General features: G+C 42.5%; 1 protein-coding gene across 12 annotated transcripts in view; it reads right to left on the bottom strand.

The window, feature by feature from the left end:
- Positions 1–17,250, bottom strand: part of LOC131509943 (uncharacterized) — a 320,351-nt gene that overhangs the window by 140,535 nt on the left and 162,566 nt on the right. For all 12 annotated transcript variants that reach the window (XR_009260805.1, XR_009260810.1, XR_009260807.1 and 9 more), the window contains one exon: positions 12,385–12,487. Coding sequence is in view for 8 of the 12 variants with exons in the window: in XM_058726277.1 (XP_058582260.1) it covers positions 12,385–12,487 (103 nt within the window). In the remaining 4 variants the exon portion in view is untranslated. The remainder of the gene's footprint in view (positions 1–12,384; positions 12,488–17,250) is intronic.

Below are 17,250 nucleotides of genomic sequence, written 5' to 3' on the forward strand. Positions count from 1 at the left end.
CAACATCCCGAGGACACTGCGTTCAAATCACCCGGGATACTATTCGGTAGGTCCGGAGTGTGGTCCAAGATGCTGCATTTCTCACAAGCTTCCAGGTGCTACATTGATGCTGTAGGCGTGTGGAGTCAATTTTGAGTAACAGGATCACAAGACGCTTCCAACGAAACTAGAACAGACATGGCTAGTATGCAGAGGGAAGAATATTTGGCTGTGTTCTTACGATTGAAACCATGGGCAAAGTGCCTCCCACTGCCCACCTGACCAGCCCTCCTCCAGCCGTCCACAGACCTTTGTTGGAAGTCAGGTAGCAAAGGCACCTGGCCACCTACCCCAGCCTGGGTTCAAAGACAGACACATGGCAAAGGAAGAAGTGGAGCTAGAGATTCTTGAGCTCAGGAATTTTTCTTGCACTTACAAGTCAAAACTTTATAGCTATGTGGTCCTGGGTAGCTTGCATAACCACTATGAGACTCATTTCCTCTCCGGTCAGTTGGACATACTAATAGTACCATGTTAATAATTGTAATGAAAGTTAAGTATTACATTCTTCCAAATGCTTGCTCTGTGGCACATAGAAAGTACTTAATAAATGAGGAGGAGGATGACCACCATGATGATGACGGTCCCATATAAGACTGACGCATCCTGGGGCGCCTGGGTGGCTCGGTCGGTTGTGTCCGACTCTTGATTTCGCCTCAGGTCATGATCTCACAGTTCATGGGTTCCAGCTCCGCCTGCTTGGATTCTTTCTCTCCCTCTCTCTCTGACCGTCCCCTGTTTGCTCGTGCTCTCTCTCTCTCTCTCTCTCTCTCTCTCTCAAATAAATAAAAGTAAAGTTAAAAAAAAACCTGAAACATCCTGAAGTCAGCCTCGTAATTCAATAAAGGATGTGGAAGAAAAGGTCAAGTCATCTTAGTTTCCCTCCATGACTGGGGAACGCAAACTATATATTTTCCCCCTTGATTCTCTCCTTCTTATAGCTCCAGCTGTCAAAATCACCTACCTAGACATCCGCCAGATTTGTTTGTGAGTACTGGAATGGCTGCTTATTTTCTTCTTCCTAGTATGACTGGGACAAAAACAGTCTTGTATAAAACTTTAAAACCTTCCCTGGCCTCAGAACATTCCACGGAAGATTAAGTATTTGCCTGGGCTCCAGGCCTTTTGTAGTGCAGATCTAGGCAAGAGGTAAGGCAGCCGCGTGGTAAGAGGTCGTGCGGATCTAGACCAGAGAGGTAGAGAACCCCATGGGGAAGGACTGGGTCAGTGGCTACTACAGTGGGGGCAGCAAAAAAGAGATGGGAAAGCCCGCAAGAGCTGGAGTTTGGGGTTGAGTTTGAGAGAGAAGAGAAATTGCGAGAGAGCACCTGCTCTGATAAGAGGAACTGATACGTGGTTGAAGAGAGCTTTAACAAAGTCTCAGCCATGACCTGCATCTGCTGTCCCTCCATCTCTTAGGGGGACTTCGGTGACAAGCCACCTTTTTTTAAATGATTTTGGGAGGTCAGGCTTGTGACGTTCTTGACGGCGACAACATGCAGAGATGGACCTTGAGGTAATCTGGTATCATTTAAATAATATGCTTCGATGTTTTATAAGGTGTTGCATCTATAGTCAAAAGAATACTACCTGTCTCCCTCTCTTATTCTCTTTCTCTTTCTTTTAGGAAATGAACTAGACCCTTACATTTTAAACATCCATCCTTGCCAAAATTAGTGATTCTCAAGTGGGGGTAGTCTCACCCACCCCCAAGGGGCATTTGGCAAGGTCTGGAGACAATTTTGGTTATTACCACTGGGGGGGGGGGTGTGTTACTCGCATCTATGAGGCAGGGGCCAGGAATGCTGCTAAATACCTTGCAATCATAGGTGAGCCCCCCCATAACAAGGAATTGTCTGCTCCAAACTGTTAATAGTGCCGAGGTTAATAAACTCTGGTCTAAATTATTAGAGATTTTCCTTCCTCAATTCCAACTGCCAGAAGGTGATTTGTATAATTCCTCTGATTATAATTTACACCCTTCTAATAATTATAATTCTAACGGAAAAAAATTCTAAGTATCAGAAACCTTGACAATTCTTACGAACTTTCATTCTATCTTCTTATTTATCACAGTAAATACCCTTAACAAACTAGCAATTTTCTCTGGAGACTCCTGCTATAAAAATAAACTTAATTAACCACTAAATAAAATCTCCAATTCTCCAACATCAATTACTTTTGAAATTCCCTTGCCAGTAACACAATGTATGGTACATTTTATCTGATCAGCATGGCTAGTGTTTGCCATGCCAACTTGCATCTTGGAGAAGCTATTGCCAAGCATCTGAAGAGGCAATGAAGTCAAATGTAAGAGCCTCGTCTGGTTTTCCTGAGCTCGGGCTGAGGTCTAGCCTGGGAATCGGGGAGCACGGGCAGTTGACAACACCTCTCTTAAGCTTGACTTCTCTTAAGCAAAATCAGTAGAGATGGAATTCAATTCACTGTCATGTCTCTTCCGGTTCACCCCAAGCTCTGATTGAGAGCCTTCTCATCCGTGAGAAATAGTGCCTTCCAGTTGACCTTTGAAGGACCATTCAGTAAAGTTCAGCTCAGCCTGAAGCTCGAGGAAGGGTTTGTGCTATTTTGAAAAAAAATAAGGGAAGAAAGGAGGAGCATATGGCAAGTTGCCACTGTTAAAGTGCATCTATCTAAATGGAAATTTAGCATTTTCCCCTACCAAGAAAAATGTGGATCCAAATAGAATTCGAAAACTAGTAAAAAAAAAACTAGTAAAAACTAGATTCCCACAGAAAACAATGAATCAAAACTAATAACTGTTGATCTTCTTTTCTTCTTCTTCTTCTTTTTTTTTTTTCCCAGTCAGGCCAACACCATATTAAACCACGGCCAATACCAGTTCACTGCCCTTAATGTCCCCCTTCCAAAAACAAGTAAAATAACACATTTTAAAAACAACATAAAAACAATTTGCATTGAGTTCATTGTAACAGAATGTAAACCAAAACACATCTTTGAAGTTCGTGCACAGATGACAGGTCCCAGCCCTCCCATGGTAGATGCTAAGCACAAAAGGGAGTCCTCTCCCACAGGAAGTTGAGACCACAAATATCCAACACTACAGAAATGGCCGAGCACTGCCCCTGTCCAACGTGAGATACATTAAACCTATTTATCTCCTTTTTTTTTTAAAGTTTTTTAAATGTTATTTATTTATTTAGGGAGCGAGAGAGTGCACACGAGTGGGCAAGGGGCAGAGAGAGGGAGACACAGAATCCAAAGCAGGCTCCAGGCTCCGAGCTGTCAGCACAGAGCCCAGTGTGGGACTCCAACTCAAGAACTGCAAGATCATGACCTGAGCTGAACGAACCAAGCCACTCAGGTGTCCCAAACGTGTGCATCTTGTGAAGCAGTCCATCTCCGGTCTTCTGGGGGAAGTTTTTCTTTCAACTTGAACTTGTCAGTAGATTCTTACACAACAGCAAACAGGTCATGCTCTCTTGAACCCCACGTTTTAGTGGGAGAGATGGATTTGTGCTCCTTTGTTTAATGTCTACCACCTGGTTCCCATGGTGACTCAGTAAGCATTTGTAAGAAAGCTTCCTGAAGTCTGGAGTCATGTTGAGCAAACCTTTTTGACCCCAACACATAGTTAGCAATAAATTTTATACCGTGACCCCGTATAAATAGGTGCTGCATTCACACATGCACACACACACACAGAGTTCCTTCAAGTACGGAATTTTCTCCGATCTTTCTTGTGTTTGGGCCTTTATACCAGTTCCTTCTGCCCAGATCACTGTTCCTACCGACTCTCTCACTGCCTTGTCTGTCTGGATGAGGTCTATCCATCACCTATGTTCCTTCTCTATCCGTGAAGGCCACAATCTATGTCTAGGTGCCATGGTTCAACACTATAGAAAGCCCAGGGAAAAACTGTCCACTTATTTGTGACAAGACTGAACAAGGAAGCAAAATCATCAGGTTTTTTTTAATATCACTTTGATTAGAAAAAAAATAGGAACATCATTGATTATTACTTCAATGAGTCCTGTTTGCTTTTTTTTTTTAAATGTCTTTCAAATCATGGGAATATTAATTTTTAAAGATCTTGGTTTAAAAATTTTTTTGAGGAGTGCCTACGTGGCTTAGTTGGTTAAGCATCTGACTCTTGATTTCAGCTCAGGTCATGATCTTGTGGTTCACAGGATCGAGATCCACGTCTGGCTCTGTGCTGATGGCATGAAGCCTGCTTGGGATTCTCTCTCTTCCTCTCTCTCTGCCCCTCCCCCTCCTACATGCACACCTCTTCTCTCTCTCTCTCAAAATAGATAAACATTTAAAAAATTTTTGAGAGTCTTATTGACTTAGCTTGATCTCTTAAACGTTACAGATCTGGAGACTGAGCTCCAGAGAGGATAAGTGGCCTTCTAAAGCCCATCTCGTTTATAAGTACAACTGGGATGAATGATCACAGCCTAAAACACAGAATTCTCCTCCAAAAGCACAAAGAATTTGTCTCATCAATGTTATGAAAGTGACAGATGACCCAGAATCTCAGTTGAGTAGAAAAACTGAGTCAACAGTTGAGTATAACAATTCTACAAACATAAGTAAAGATCGCTTGTACTCAAAGCTATGCAAGATTTATCAGAAAGTACAATGATGAATTCTATGCAGTCCTTGATTTTAATACTTTAGATTTAATTGTACCCACATTCATCCTCTTGTTTAACCCACAACATAATTCTAATGGAGCAAGTGCTACATTTTCCCATTTTGAAATGAGAAAGTCCTTTTTCTGGTAACCTGCAAAACATCATTCAGAGCCCGAGGCCTCCATGGCTGCCATATATTGCACAGATACTTCGAGAATTCAGAGAAAGGAACGATTGACTCTGGTTGGGAAATATGTGTAAGGCTTCTTAGAGAATCTGGGATTTAAAGCATGTGATGGAGAGGCACCTGGGTGGCTCAGTCAATTAAGCATCCGACTTTGGCTCAGGTCATGATCTCACTGTTAGTGAGTTCAAGCCCAACATGGAGCTCTGTGCTGACAGCTCAGAGCCTGGAGCCTGCTTCTGATTCTGTGTCTCCTCCTCTCTCTGCCTCTCTCTCTCTCTTTCAAAAATAAACAAACATCAAAAAACTAAAAAAAAAATAATACAGCATGTGATGGATTTCAACAAAAAGACTGTCTAAGGTGGCAGGTACCAAAGGATCAAAGAAGAAAAATGGAAAGAAAATTCTAGACCTACTACTTGGAAGATGTGGCTGCAGTCAGGCTACAAAGGACCTTGAATGCCGTTCCAGGAAGCCAGCAATTCCCAAGGGGTGTTCCACAGAGCACGGTCTCTGTTGGATGTCAACAGGGTCTAAACAGTGTTCTATCGCCAAACAGGTTTGAAAAGCACTGGATTAAAAGGTTTGACAGGTCTTTTACTGCAGGACTGCTCAGAGCCTTGAATAGGGAACAAAATTCATAGCGTTTCTGAGATTTATTTGATCACAGAATATCCATTTATGTTTTTTCCTTTCTTAAAACGCAGTTGACAGACTAATGTTCCATACGCCATACTTAGAGAAATAGTGCTGTTTGTGGCGGGAAACATTAATAGAGCTGAATCTTAGGAAAACTGACCTGACAACAGTGGGAAAGGCTTCCAAAGAGGGAGGTGAGGTACAGACAAGGAGACCAGATAGAAGGCCAGGGTAGGCATGCTGGTGAGGAGTCATGATTACCTTAAGATGAGTCCTCAAGTGGGAATAACAAATCACAAATCATTGTGCCCTGTAAGAAAAGAAAGAGAAAGAAAGAAAGAAAGAAAGAAAGAAAGAAAGAAAGAAAGAAAGAAAAGAAAAGAAAAGAAAAGAAAAGAAAAGAAAAGAAAAGAAAAGAAAAGAAAAGAAAAGAAAAGAAAAAGAAAAAGAAAAAAATTGGAAGCAACTGAGGAATTTTGGATACAGGTTGGGTTTTAGATGGTTTTAAGGAATTATTTTTATATGTTAATTTTACATGTTATAATAGCATTGTGGTTATTGCTTTTAGAACATCTTCATACGTTAGATACATACTGAAATATTTACGGCTAAAATGATTGACTTGAAAAGAAGACAGCTTTAAAAAAGGCTTAGATGAAACAAAAATGGCAAGATGTTGATAAGGCTGATGAGTTATATTCTTGACTTTTGTGTATGTTTGCATATTTCCATAATAAAAAGCTGAAAAGAAAATCAAAGAGAGATTGGGAAGGAATATTCTTCACTATTTTAGGTTGGGTTCCCTAGGAAATTAGCTCCGACCTACAGATCTGCATGTAATCCTCTTAAGTTTAAACCCTGTAGGAGGAAGCAAGAGGTAGAACTGGGCCCAAGGAGATGCTGAACCATGATGTGGTCACAGCAAGACCTCAGTAGCTTCCTGCTAGAACGGCCTCGCGGTCACGTGACGTCAGGGGGTCAGGCCTTTATGCACCTCTCTCTGCCCTCCCATCCAACACACATATTGACCAGTCACTGGATTGTGAGCTTCCTCTAGGGAACAGGCATGACTTAAGACAAGACAGTATCGGGACACCCAGGTGGCTCAGTCTCTGTTAAGCATCTGACTTTGGCTCAGGTCACGATCTCGCGGTTCGTGAGTTCAAGCCCCGCATCGGGCTCTGTGCTGACAGCTCGGATCCTGGAGCCTGCGTCAGTTTCTGTGTCTCCCTCTCTCTCTGCCCGTCCCCTGCTCACGCTCTGCCTCTGTCTCTCAAAAATAAATAAACAGGGGCGCCTGGGTGGCGCAGTCGGTTAGGCGTCCGACTTCAGCCAGGTCACGATCTCGCGGTCCGTGAGTTCGAGCCCCGCGTCAGGCTCTGGGCTGATGGCTCGGAGCCTGGAGCCTGTTTCTGATTCTGTGTCTCCCTCTCTCTCTGCCCCTCCCCCGTTCATGCTCTGTCTCTCTCTGTCCCAAAAATAAATAAAAAATGTTGAAAAAAAAAAATTAAAAAAAAAAAAATAAATAAATAAATAAAAAATAAATAAATAAATAAACACTTTTCTTTTTTAAAGACACTATTTGGCTGACACTTCCCAGAGAGAGCCTCCAGTGTCCAGACTCTGAGCTTACGGCAATTGAGGTAACAAGAACCTCGGTCCTGAATGGGGAATCTGGACAGCATACCATGGCACCCAGCATACATTCCATTTTCTTCATCTTTAAACATTTACAACACTGACATTTTTCTTCCATGTCACATGCAGTTGATGATTATGTGTGTGTGTTGTTTTGTTGGCTATTACAGAAGAGTAGCCTATTTGCATAAAAGGGGCACGTGTTGACAAGAAATAGATCTATTGCTTTAAATTCGTCTTGCAAGTGGTTTTCATTGAAATAGCAGGAAACTAATGCCCTTTTAAAAGTTTATTAACATCATCTGGATATACTCAACCTTATAAAAGCAGAGTACACGGCTGGTGGACTTCCTGCAGCTTTGGGTCTAGAGCAAAAAGAGACTTATGTGATATCCTACATTTGAAATTGTGGAGAAAGATATGTTAGTGGCCTCAGTGAATATGTGTTTTATGAAGCAGAGTCACAAATAGCATCCCTGCTCCATTTCTGTCGGCGTGACTTTTTGCATGCCTTTGGCATTCTGTCCCACTCGGTGTCTTCATTCTCTGTGTGTCTATGTATGTCAGTGCTGTTTTATTGGGGCTGCCGCCTCTTCTGTTCATTCGAAGACCTTTCCCATCTCCGCTCAAGCGAGGTCAATTCCGAAGTGAACCTGTACAAAGAGCTGTATCACCCCAAGCTAGAGAAGCATTTCCGTTTTCTCTTCCAAAGAGGCAAGCTGTGCCTTCATCATAATTGGATTCTGCTTAATCTAGCCATTTTAATGATTAATTATAAATAGGAGTTCTAGGAGGGATGGGACAGCCATATTTAATGAGGTCACTCAGGTATCCGAGCCTCTTTCTGGGGCATTGTGATCTTTTCCTGACTTTTTGCTCAAAGGGGTCAAATAATTTGCACCTTATTGTTGGGTTACTTTAGAATAATTGCCACCACTGTTAATGAAGGATGTAAATACAGGTAAATCCACGCAAACACATGCCTCTACCAAAATCCAGCATGCAACCTCAACTACACTTGATTCCAGGGCTCTGAAATGCAAAGGAAAACACTGAACACAGTGGGGTAAAACTCCTGTACAACAGGGAGCTGGGAGGAAGTCTTGAACAGCATCACTCCAGCCAACATACACAAGCTTAACATTACTTTTTGAACCTATGGCCGTGTGCATTAAAGATGAATATCTTGCCTGTGAAAAATTAATGTCCCAGAGCTCATAGTCCCGTTGTTTCTTTGTGAAATGGAGTATGCAGAATGTCTTTTAAAAATGCAGCCTTTTGGTGAATAGATTGCTTTTCCTCTTTTGGCTTCCGCTAGTAGTTGGATAGGACCCTAAAGGAGTGTTAAGCAAATGAGCAAATAGTTATAAAAGTGCTAACCAGATTCACAGGAGCATGGGAATGGATGGAGGCAGTGTGTGAGACCAATTTTCATCATCACGTGAAGCAAACAAAATGTCTCTCTCATCCTATTTTTGTTTCTTGATCTTTTAAAAAGGTATATGCTGATTTCTCTTTTCTCGGCCAACAGATTGACTTTTAAACAAAGAAGCCTCTTTTTGAAGGCCGATAGAAGGAGAACTCCACTAAGGAGGGCAGAGCTGGCCTGGGGACCCTGTGAGTTATCAGGTAAATGTTATGTCTGGAGCACAGACTGAGATAACCAAGCCTCGTGGGGCCTTGGATCAATTTAATTCTGATGAATGACCAGTTGGTAAATATTATTTACATTACTACACAAGTCGGGTCTGTTCCATTCATGTTTGAACAACCCACACGGTCTGCTGTGGCATAGCCTCTCCAGTAATCCCCACGGACTGGCTTTCCCCACTGTTAACTCACAATTAGAAGGATAATTAGTAATGAGGGCGCTTTGCTTTTGAACTAAAAATGAAAACATGAGTGAATAGCTCAGTAATCTAGAATTTCAGCAATTCTTGAACCGCAGACCTCAAAACTATATTCTCTGAGATCTACAAAGATAGTAGGATGACTTTTAAAATTTTTCTTCTACTTCTGTTTAAGGAATAACGTTGCTAAACAAACAGTTCAGGATTTCAAAAGGCAAGAATGTCAACCATAGTTCTATCCCTTTCATACACGTTTTACTTTATCAGCATTTTCTGTCGCTCTTTATTTACATGTATTCATTTATCCATTGACTCACTCATTCATTCTCTAAGTCTTCTTAAGCACTAACATGTGTCAGCCAGTGGTTTACGCCAGAGATCAGCAAACATCTTCCATGATGGGCCACGTAGTAAAAGACTGAGATTTCCAGGGCCACCCAGGCTCTGTTACAACTGCCCAGGTCAGCCATTGTAGGGCAAAGACAGTCATAGACAATATGTAAAGAAAGATGGCTGGTGGTGTTTCAATAAAGCTTTATTTACAAAACAGGCAGCGTGTCAGATTTGGCCAGCTGGCCGTGGTGTGCCAAACCCTGCCACAAGGCCATGGAATTATCGGGACAAACAAAATAGACAAAATCCCATTGAACATACATTGCAATTGGGGGAGGCAGGTAATAAATACCAAGCAAATAATTTCAGAGAGTAATTAGTACAACAAAGGAAATGTATTTCATATATTAGAATGATAGTATACCTCCAGTATGGTGCCCTCCTTTACTGAATTGAATATTATTTTGTGAATGTTTTCTACATAGCCACACAATCTTCATATTTACTAGCCTCACAATATATTGCCTAGTTGCTATACCATATTTTTTAATGTTTTATTTATTTATTTTTGAGAGACAGAGAGAACGGGCAGCAGGGGTGGGGGGTGGTGTGCACAGAGAGGGAGACAGAGAATCCCAAGCAGGCACCACACTATGCCTGATGCAGGGCTCAATCCCACAAACCATGACATCATGACCTGAGCTGAAATCCAGAGTCAAATGCTTACCAACTGAGCCACCCAGGCGCCCCAGTTGCCATTCCATATTTCACTGAATCCTTCCTCTATGTGTATATTTAGCTAAACCTAATTTATGAGCATACAAATGGAGGAAGCAAATAAATCAAGGTGTTCATCTTACAGTAAACTTTTTCTAATTCTTTGTTTCTGCTTTGGACATATAAGTCCAATAACTCTAGATCAGGGAAAAAGCAGACACGAGGAAGTTGAATGTAAAAAGTGTTTGCCCTGTGCTAAAAAATTTGTCAGTGTCAGATATCCTGCAGTTTCGGGATGGTCCCGCAAATCAGGATCCAGAAGGCTCGATTGTTTTGAAGAAAGGGAGCAAACAAGTGGGAACCTCACACTTCTGTTCAGAGCCTGCATTTTGCCCCCATACGTTAGCCCCTCACAAGTAGTATATTGGAAACAAAATCTCCAGAGAAAGATACTCACGTTCAAATGCATCATGCATTGATTGAGTGGTGACTGGATGCAAAGCACAGCACATGGCCCTTTTTATGGGAATATTTAATGAATGTGACAAAGTCCCTTCTCTCCAGGTGGACATAGGGACCTGCAGGGATAGGATAGCTTCAAACCCATATCAAGTGATAAAATATATGGAAGGTAAACCCTATTCCCTTCTGCTTAGTATCCAGAGTAGAGAAAGAAAATGCATGGGACCATGACCTCTCTTTCAGAAGTATTTGCTCCTAACGTGCTCTTCTCTTTGGGAAGAAGAGTAACCTCTTTGACAGGAGGGACTGGAGAACATGGGGGTGCCACGCTTTCTGTATTCTGTATTCTTTTTGTCGATACTGATAGCGACAAACATATATTGCTAGAGTTTCTATGTGCCAGAGAGCAACATTTTCATCTATTCAACCCCCATGACAGTCCTGTGAGGTGGTACCATTACCATCCGCTTCTTAGAGATGACAAGACTGTCACAGAAACGTTGAGAGCTGGGTATTTCTTGGCTAATGAATGGCACGGCCAGGTTCGCTCATGTGTCCAACGCCACGATCAGAGCTCTCAACTTCTCTGCTCTGTGACTCACCTGAGGGGTCGGCTCTGTTCTGCCATGATGTCAGCCAACCTGGGACGGGACAGTGTCCGGGCCGCTCCATCTTTGATGGAGGCAAAAAAGCAATTTCAATGTTTCCTGGGCTTAGCTATACCAATTGCTAGATTTGGTAGAGGTGGACAGAAAATCCAATCCATGTTCTTCCAATTAGCAATATCAGCTACAAAACTAACCCTTTCATCTCTCTTGGTTTAATTCCTGTATCTATTTTCTCGAATTTTGGTTCTCAGTTTAGAGGGAAAAGGATGTGATTCTTACCGTAAACCTCTAACATATGTACGGCTAACAGTAGTAAGCAAGAGCAGCTAACAATAATTATGGCAGAGCAGTCATTGTGCTAAATGGTTTAGTTATGTATTGTCTCTTTGAATTTTCACTGCAATCCCAAACGAATTGGTACTACATATTGTGGAAAAGGAAAGAGGGCTTAAATTTTAGTCTGTCAAATATCCCCAAACAAGTCAGTACTATATGTTACAGAAGAGGAAAGAGGGATTCACTTTTAGGCTGTCACATAGGCTTCTGGTAAATAAAAGGGGAATGACCATTTTATTAGCTACATGGCATATTAATAGGCAAACCCCACACTTGATTGCGGTGGTCTTTGATGTTAACATCAAATAATTCCGCCTCGAGAGAGACAGTATGAGCAGGAGAGGTGCAGAGAGAGGAGGGGAGACGCAGAATCCCAAGCAGGCTCCAAGCTCAGAGCTGTCAGCACAGAGCCCGACGCGGGGCCCGAACCCAGGAACTGCAAGATCATGACCTGAGATGAAGTCAGACGCTTAACCAACTGAGCCACCCAGGTGCCCTCTTCCGATATTTCTTAGGACGAAGACCGAAATCCTCAACACTGCCTTCGAAGCTCTGGAAGGTCTGTCCCCTGTCTGCTTCTCCAGCCCCATCTCCTCCCGCTCCCACGTCTGCACCCCGTTTACACTAGTCTCGTTCAGTTCTGGGGCTATCTCATACTACTTCTTGATCTTCCCTATCCCAGTTTTCACATCCACGCACATTCTTGTCTTTTAGGCCCCCCCTTCAAAGTTACTTCCTCAGAATTTCTTACCTGCCAGCCTAGATCTCCCTGTGAGAGGTCCATATCCTATCCTGTTCCTATACTTCAGAGGACTTATCTCAACTTGTATTTGTTTGCTTTTTGTGGGGTTTTTTTTTTCCGACTTCATTTAAATAAAGCTCCATGAGGGCAAGATCCAAATCTGTCTTGCTCACCACTCTGCTCTCAGCACCCAGCACAGTGCCTGGCACATACTCACCCAGTACATATTGTTGAATCGGGGCCCCAGGATGCAGCTGTACAGGCTGTGTACTGCCCAGCTCCAGGGGCACCATCCACACAGACGATATCAGTGATGCTGCCTGGATGGAATGAAAGAAGGAATAAATAATGAGTAAACGAAACCGCTGATACTGAATTGTGTTATTGCGGTGGGGCACCTGGGTGGCTCGGTCGGTTAAGCGTCCGACTTCAGCTCAGGTCATGATCTCACAGTCTGTGGGTTCGAGCCCCGCATCGGGCTCTGTGCTGACAGCTCAGAGCCTGGAGCCTGTTTCAGATTCTGTGTGTCCCTCTCTGTGCCACTCCCCCACTCATGTTCTGTCTCTCTCTGTCTCTCAAAAATACAGAAATTGTAAAAAAAAAAAAAAATGTTTTTTAAAAAAAGAATTGTGTTGTTGCAGAACATGATATTTGACGTCCAGTATTTCCTAAAAACCGTAAAACCCCAGGTAGTTACATACGCCTTGCACGTATGTCACACGGAAGCAGTTATTTGGGCATTTTACGTGTTCCGAATGAGATCTTTTTTGCTCTCCTCTGAATTCCACAAACACCTTTTCATATTCTTGAACTTGGTCCACAACCCTCCAGGTGCCAGTATAAAGTCCCACTCTGGCTTCTTAATTGTACAGGGATCTCGTTTGTAACTTGCACGTGAAAAAGCGCTAAAGCTGTATTCCATTTGTGAGTCAAAGTGTGTTTTGAATATAGGATTCTCATTCAGTGGGACCCTTGGGTAATATCTGTAATGTATTATAACATGCTGGTAAAATATATACAACCCTCGGGGGAAGAAAAAAGTGACACCCCAAAGAAGATGCTAGATCACAGTATTGAAAGCTGGGGTAGCTGGCACAGGGGACTTTAGATAACTAAGTGTCTATTGGAGATAATAAATCTTGGCCATGATACCAGTCTCCAAGTCTTGCCACACATCTCTACTCTGTTTATTACCCCAGGCTTCCCTGCAGCAGAAACGGAGCCATGATTATTACTGATGCCATTTATTAATAAACTTATAAAGGGTAGTGGCTTAAAAAAGTAAAATGGGAATTCTTTTGCATGAATTTGGGTTGGGTGAAGCGTGGTTTTTTAAGCCCAAGAATTGCTACATCATCCCCAAGACTTGTCACCACTTCAAAATCCTTGAATCTCAAGTGTCAGCATTCTCCGAAGAGACTATCAGGTCCCCGAGGACAAGACCTAGGCCTTGAAGTTGTTTTTGTATCTAACTTAACATGCACTGACAGTGCCTTGCACAGAGAGAGTTGGCAGGTCTTGAAACTGAAGTAATGACTCAGTGAAATCACTAAACCAAATGGCTTAATTAATCCTGAGCTAAAATGCCACACTACCCCTAAAACATTGGTTTTTCAAACTAAGAACAGAATATTGACTTGGGTAAGTTTCTCATCTCGAGTTAACCCTGGAGACAGTAGGTGCCCTGACACGCCACCCATAAACTTCCTTCGGGGTTGAAGGACTTATCCTCCCTGCTAGAAAGCACCCTTGGTTGTCTGCCCACTTTGGGAAAAGACCGCTGAGGGACGCTACCTTGCCCTCTGCCAGTACCTGGTCAACACCACTGGAAAGGCCAGGCCTCCTCTCTCCAACTCAGGACGATGTCGCAGGGTCTCCCCAGCTCTAGAGCTCCCACTGGGGTCTGCTGAGCTTTTGCTGAGAATGCAGAACAGCCCAACCTCTCTCTGCCCCATCCTGCTTTTGTCCCATCCCGTCCCCAGGTGTTGATCCCAAGAGCACTTCCTAATCAACCTCCTAAATGCTAATATTTGACCCTGACTTAGCTTCCCACAGAGCACAACCTATAACCCATGCCTCTCTGTTTCCACAGAATGAAACACAAAGGAATCCATTCAAGGACTTCCTTTCCCCCATTTGAACCATTTAGTAACAAATGATGTTATTATTTGAGAAAGCTACTGGATCTTGGGAGCAGCTGCGACAGAGATTTGGATTCACACTATTCACGTAAGGCAACACAAAGACTCTGGTAGCCAGGAGAAACAGGCCACCTCTTCCTGCATTCCCTGGGAATGCTGCTCCCCAAACAACACGACGAGCTCAGGGGAAACAAGCGCACACTTAATTATGAGCCGTGTCAGGAGTCCTTTGCATTTTTAATTGACCTCCAGAAAACTTGTTTCCTTTCATGCCTGGTTATCTTTCGTTTATATTTAATTTCTCAAAATACTCGCTCACGTGATAACCCTTTAAGAAATCGCCTAAGGCATTGGGTGCCCAGCTGGCTCAGTTGGTGGGGCGTGTGACTCTTGATCTCTGGGTGTGAGTTCGAACCCCACAGTAGTTGTGGAGATTACTTAAAAAAAATCAAATAAAAAATAAATTTTAAAAAGCGCTCTACGAGATTAAAGAGCCATAGTTTTTCCTTGGAAGCGTTATAACAAAATATGCTTAGTGATAACACTAGGGTATAATTATGCTTAATAATCTATCATAACTATCCATGAGGCTCTTGTACAAGAGTCGGCAAAATACGGGCTGGGGAGAAATCTAGCCTGCAGTGAGCAAAATCCAGCCACGTTCATTTACAGATTGTTTATGGTGGCTCTCATGCTACCATGGCAGAATCAAATAGTTGTGACAGAGATGACATGGCCCACAAAGTCCGACATATTTACTATGTGGCCCTTCACAGAAAGAGTTTGCTGAGCTCTGTTTTTAGTATGGTAACATCTGGTGATCCCAATCAAGGATAAAATGAAATAGGAAAAGTTTGTTGAGGGAGAGTAGCATTCAATGTGTATGCCTACAAACGCATACACGCACATGCACACGCATGCACGGAAAAGAAAAAACTCTCTCTGGTCCTTGAGATTAGAGGTGAGTGTTTTATATTCTTCCTTTTGTGTTTTTTATATTTTTCACAAGAAACCACGTATTGCCTTTTTTTTTAATAAGAAAAACAGTAAGTGCTATTTACCATTTGTGTTTCTTCTTCACGACCATTGAGTATTTTGTCATGAGTTGGCTGTCTATAAAAAATACATTTATCGGGGGGCACCTGGGTGTCTCAGTTGGTTAAGCATCCAACTTTGGCTCAGGTCATGATCTCACAGCTCATGAGTTCGAGCCTCGCGTTGGGCTCTGTGCTGACAGAGCCTGGAGCCTGCTTCTGATTCTGTGTCTCCCTCTCTCTCTGCCCCTCCCCCACTCATGCTCTGTTTCTCTCTCTCTCTCTCTCTCTCTCTCTCTCAAAAATAATAAACATTAAAAAAATACATTTGTCAGAGTGAAGTTAGAGAGCAGCTCTGAATGTGTGCAAACTGAAGGGTTTGTTTCATAATACTACCCATGTCTGAAGAAAATATGTAAACAGTGCAATGTGGAGAAGCTCGTCCAGCTACTGGATTAAGCATCCAGTTGGCCATCAGAAGTTTAAGAATTAAAACAAAAAGCAGCAACAACAACCTTGGATTGTTTTTGTGACAGCTGGCTCCATTTGGTAAGCGTATACACGTTACTGTAAGAAATATGGTTTATTCAGCCTCCCATTTGTAATGCTTTTTAAATTCTCCCATTGATGTAGAAACACGGCCTCCATTTTCCAAAACTGGGCCATTTCTGGGCTGTAAAAATAGCATAGTGGCCCTTATAATAACATAACTGTTTTTTTTTTTTAACGTTTATTTATTTTTGGGACAGAGAGAGACAGAGCATGAACGGGGGAGGGTCAGAGAGAGGGAGACACAGAATCCGAAATAGGCTCCAGGCTCTGAGCTGTCAGCACAGAGCCCGACGCGGGGCTTGAAATCACGGACTGTGAGATCATGACCTGAGCTGAAGTCCGCCGCTTAACCGACTGAGCCACCCAGGTGCCCCTAACATAACTGGTTTTTGAGCACTTTTCTTAATAAATAGCAAGCTCCATGCTCAGTGCTTTGTACTGGCATTTTTTTTTTTAACAAAAGGGAAAAAAAACTCTATCAGCCTCTTTTTCAGCTGAGGAAACTGAGCCTCTGGCAAGTTTGATAGGTGGCCAGAGGGTCACCAGCTAACACATGGCTTAACCAGAAATCAAGCCACCTTTCTTCGACTCCTGAATCTGAGAACTCACTCTCCAAGCTATGCTATCTCCTGACCATTTGAATGTTGCAAAACATGACCTATCCCCAGCACCTGTCATAGTGGGCACGCATAGTTAGCACTCAGGAAATACTGTAGAATGACCAGAAAGACTGTCCTCTTTTTTAAAAATTGTTATTTAATTTTTATTTTTTATTTTGAAAGGGAGTGAGCACATGTACGTGAGAGAGGGCAGGGGAGGGGGCAGAAGGAGAGAGAGAGAGAGAATCCAGGACTAACTGTATTAATCCAGGCACCCCAGGACTATCCTCGTTAGTCTGTTAAGTAAGAGCCAGTACAAGGAAGGGTGAGTTGTGACTTTCAGAAGTATCGGGAGGCCGTGATTTTCACACATCAGATTATCTGGGAACAGTATTTTCAGTTGATACAAAGCACTAGCACACTATTTCTATATAATACCAAAAGATTTCGGATTGTAAATAACAGTTTCAGGACAATTTTCGTGTAAACGTGTTATAAGACCACATTGATTTCACATTCAAATAAATATTAAACTTTGTACAGCAGTCATATTTGCTTAAACTGATATTCCATATTAACATCACATGGAAGCATAGCAGAATGTGACTTAGATGTCCATTTTCTTCTACTCTCTTAAGCATTTTGAAAATGCTGTGTCTTTGCCCACTAGAAACTTGGGACTTTTTTAACTCCTTAAACTCAAGCAAGTAGTCCTGTATTTCTGACTTTGCAACCATGGATCTGGGTAGAGGCTGGA

The sequence above is a fragment of the Neofelis nebulosa genome, chromosome 4 (assembly GCF_028018385.1).
Source record: "Neofelis nebulosa isolate mNeoNeb1 chromosome 4, mNeoNeb1.pri, whole genome shotgun sequence".
Lineage (NCBI taxonomy): Eukaryota > Metazoa > Chordata > Mammalia > Carnivora > Felidae > Neofelis > Neofelis nebulosa.